This window comes from Pseudorasbora parva, chromosome 2 (assembly GCF_024679245.1).
Source record: "Pseudorasbora parva isolate DD20220531a chromosome 2, ASM2467924v1, whole genome shotgun sequence".
NCBI classification, from domain to species: domain Eukaryota; kingdom Metazoa; phylum Chordata; class Actinopteri; order Cypriniformes; family Gobionidae; genus Pseudorasbora; species Pseudorasbora parva.
Window position 1 is genome coordinate 49,709,270 of NC_090173.1, and position 3,880 is coordinate 49,713,149.

The following is a 3,880-nucleotide window of genomic DNA, read 5'->3' on the forward strand; positions in this document are numbered from 1 at the left end:
GGGTGTGTCTACCCGGGGGACATATTTATCCCTTTCCGATGAGGAGGAGATTGAAATCCGGCGCCTTTCCAGTCCTGGAGTGTGATTGGCCACTGGGTTCTGAAGTAGGCACGGTGTTGCCCACCCTAGTGTGGAACTCATGTGCATAGCATAAAGTGGCATGTTAAAACAATGTCTTAAATGTTTTACCCATGCATTATTTCTTTACCAAACCTCTTTTAAAATATAAAAGGCATCGTATGGAACAGATAGAGACCAAACATGATAAGAAACGGCTAAGTCATCGTCCACGCATTCGTTTATCTGTTAATGGACCTGTCCCGTGGACTGTTGTTTTTACAGTTAATAACCATTAACATAAACTGCACTTTGTGTGAAGATGAGGTGGATGAGTTGCAGTTCATATACATTTAAGACCTCCAAACATGTGTATGAATGGATTTAGATAGACCTCTGTGGCCTCTCTTTTGCTGCTGCCTTCAGGAGGTCCTGGAGGAATTTTTATGGCAGCACTTGCCTAAACCTTAGGAATGAGTTTGGAGGTTAAAATCCACTTGTAGACCAATGAGAAGTCCTCTCTTTGGTGGTGGTGGGTGCAGAAGGTCCCCCCTTCCTGCCATGTAAGAGGTGTCTGGCAGTTGTCTTGGCATCTTATCTGATGTGGCTGAACATTTGTTTATGTTCATTCACCAAGGGTCCAATCATAGTGTGGCACATCTTCTTCCACACCGGTAGTTAGGGAGGGGCCTTGCCATAAACTGGTCTCTGGAATGCCACCCTAGCTGATGTTCACTACACTGATGATGCAGTGAAACATGCCAAATAGTGCTATTTTCATGATTTATCAAATTTTTTATGTGGTTCAGATACAATAATATTTTGAGTTTCTATTTATTAAACAAATTTCCTTCATTGTATTAACTCAAAGTTTTAATTTCAATAAACTCACAATTTTAAGGCAACCAGGTTACTTACTTTTTTAAGTTAAACCAACAAAAACCAACCAAAAATTTTTACAGTGTAGAAAAGCTCAAATGTCTCCTCCTTATTATAGTTTATTATAAACCAAATAAGTCTTGAACACAAGTGCTAAATCCGCTCCTCCAGGGCTTATCAAACACACCTGAACAAGCTAATCAAGGTCTTCAAGATTAGGCTAAAACTACAGGCAGCTGCGTTTCATCAGGGTTGGAGTTACTCAGACATTGGATCTTTAAAAAGGCAGTTTCAAAGACCCTGCAAACAGTGGTTTATGCTGCAGGGTAAAGCAGCTCGTGTTTAGTGTTGTTTTGAGAGCCTTGTGGGTTCCAGCAGAGTTCATTGTGACCATTGCAAGTTGAGAGGATGACAGCCTGTGTGTTGTGCTCGTTGAGTGCTGTTTTATTGTGTCTGTCTGTCTATTTGAGCACAATAGACGCTGGTGTTGTAGGTGAGAATTTATCTTATTTACACAGCCTGAGGAAATGCATAAATAAGTGCCTTACAAAATAAGAATATTAACCGTGCAAACCGTGCATTAACCTCAAAGGAAACATGGATACAGTTTTCATTTAGTAATTCATAGTAAATATCAAATTGCAAGGAAACTGCAAGAAACACATTGAACTGAAACCATGAAATGGAAAGCCTGAATATTCCAGTAAAAACTATTCATTGATGCTAGTGAATGACTTTCAGCATAGTTGTTTTCTGTCATGTGTCTTTTAAACAGCAAAGCCAGGAGAGTGTCCCAGCACAAAATCTGGAGCTGGAACGTGTGCTGAGTTGTGTGTTTCTGACCATGACTGTCCTAACAATGAGAAATGCTGCAGCAATGGATGTGGACGTCAGTGTATGGCTCCATATACAGGTATTTGTATTAGAATTGGTTGTGTGGTGATTAGTGAGTCTTTTTTTGTTGTCAATAACACGAGCAGGTCATAGCACTGTCAAGCACTCAATAGCTTTACAAAACTAGGAGATGAGGAAGAATAATACTAAAACACTAATCACTCTGTAAGTTACACGTACTATTCATGATTTGATCATTTTGTGCTGTACGAGACTGAATGCTGCTGAAAGAACAGACTAAACCGGCTGTTTGTGTCCCTTCAGTGAAGCCTGCAGCCCACTTGCCAGCAGCCGAACCATCATTGCCTGCAGCTGAACCAACTTTGCCTGAAGCCGAACCATTGTTGCCCTCATCCCAGCCCCCTGTGCCTGAATCCGATCCCTCATCCCAGCCCCCTGTGCCTGAGTCCGAGCCCTCATCCCAGCCCCCTGTGCCTGAGTCCGAGCCCTCATCCCAGCCCCCTGTGCCTGAATCCGAGCCCTCAGCTCAGCCCCCTGTGCCTGAGTCCGAGCCCTCAGCCCAGCCCCCTGTGCCCACAGCCCAGCCCCCTGTGGCCAAATCTGTGCCTGCAGCCCAGCCTCCTGTGCCCGCAGCCCGGCCCCTTATGCCCAAATCTGTGCCCGCAGCCCAGCCCCTTGTGCCTAAATCCGTGCCCGCAGCCCGACTGCTGCCGCGTAAAGCTAAACTGCTGTTACTTGCAGCCCAACCAAAGTCTCCAGGGAAGCCTGCAGCTAAATTGCTGACACCTGTAGCCAACCTGCCAAAGCCTGCACCAAATAAAACTAAGAGCCTTATCCCTAAATGCCAAATAAATGTTATGTTTGGTGAAATGTGTGCTTTTTTTTATTTTTTTATCCATTTTTAGGAGTTTGGTAACAATTGGTTCTTTATTTCCATGGTTTGGCAAAAATTAAAGGCCTGCTGAAGCTGTTTGTCTAACTATATTTACCATGTTATAACGTGTACTCTCTAGCTTCTGCCAGACTGCCTTCTGTGTTCAGCTTATGGAAAAGTGTAACTGACAAGGTGTAAGCATTACACTGCAAGCGGTGGTATTTATGCACTTAAGTTGGCTATGGAGACGCTAGATGTCCATGCAAGGTTTAAATCGGGTTTTTATTTTTTTGCTCACTACAGAGGCCTTTTCTTAACCCCCGCAGAGCTGTGTACTCATGGATGCATTTATATTCTGGCCTCCCATTATAATGCTGGGATTAGCCATGAACTGTCTCATAATGTGTCTTTCTCTTATCTGAAAGATTAATAATCCTATGATGAGCATCAATGACTCATTCATGGGGTAGTTCAAGTGAACCATCCTTAAGTCAACTCAAAAGTTTTATTACCTGGTGCTTCATTTAGACCCTGCTCTCAGTGGTCAAAACAGAGTACCACCCCAATGTCCCTATTCCTGAGGCAGAAATGCAGCTTTAGGCTGGCTCTTGGGTGATTAACTGAAGTAGGGCTTCAGCTTTGCAAACTAAGGATTACAGTGATAACCCCAAAATGGCTGCCCTCAACCACTAACTTTATGAGGGGGCAATGGAAAAGTGTTCAAAATTAGATTTTTTTTGTTCTATTTTTGTACATTAATATTCTGTAACTCAATAAAAATTGATTGCAAAAATAGAAAAGAATCCTGACTAAATCCAGCAGTGCAGAATCATCAATTATTGATGACACTTTGAAGGGATGTTAAAGGGAGCAAAGATATATTTCACCTGATTCAATTCCTCGCATCCTGAAGGGGTAGAGCTAAGGCGCAAGGAATCTAGGTAATGAAATGAGGATGCACAAATACGAATTGGGAAGTGTAAACTCCATCTTTTTGGCCCAACGTAGGAATCCAACAGCTGGTCGAAGGACTTCTGCGTGTATGTCTTTTTCAAGCGTTTCTATAAAGAACTCTGCAATTTATTAAAATGTGAAGATCCAATTTTAAATCTGACTCCATGTTGAATTTAATCTGACTCTAATTGTGTGTAGTTTCATTGAGTTTGTAACGTTGATAAATTTACGGCTGATCGTATGATTAGTTGTGATTTAATT

The 3,880-nt window shown here is 42.3% G+C and overlaps 1 protein-coding gene across 1 annotated transcript; it reads left to right on the forward strand.

Moving 5' to 3' along the window:
* Positions 1 to 1,229: 1,229 nt before the first annotated feature.
* Positions 1,230 to 2,711, forward strand: LOC137046140 (uncharacterized). The gene is made up of 3 exons (XM_067423232.1): positions 1,230 to 1,429; positions 1,712 to 1,849; positions 2,095 to 2,711. The coding sequence occupies exons 1-3, from the start codon at positions 1,345 to 1,347 to the stop codon at positions 2,694 to 2,696; spliced, it is 825 nt and encodes a 274-aa protein (XP_067279333.1). The 5' UTR covers positions 1,230 to 1,344; the 3' UTR covers positions 2,697 to 2,711.
* Positions 2,712 to 3,880: the final 1,169 nt, after the last annotated feature.

Coding starts and splice junctions, on each gene's coding strand:
- LOC137046140 (XM_067423232.1), top strand. CDS start 1,345: ATGACAGCCTGTGTGTTGTGCTCGTTGAGTGCTGTTTTATTGTGTCTG. Junction 1,430..1,711: donor AATAGACGCTGGTGTTGTAG/GTGAGAATTTAT, acceptor TCTTTTAAACAG/CAAAGCCAGGAGAGTGTCCC. Junction 1,850..2,094: donor GTGTATGGCTCCATATACAG/GTATTTGTATTA, acceptor GTGTCCCTTCAG/TGAAGCCTGCAGCCCACTTG.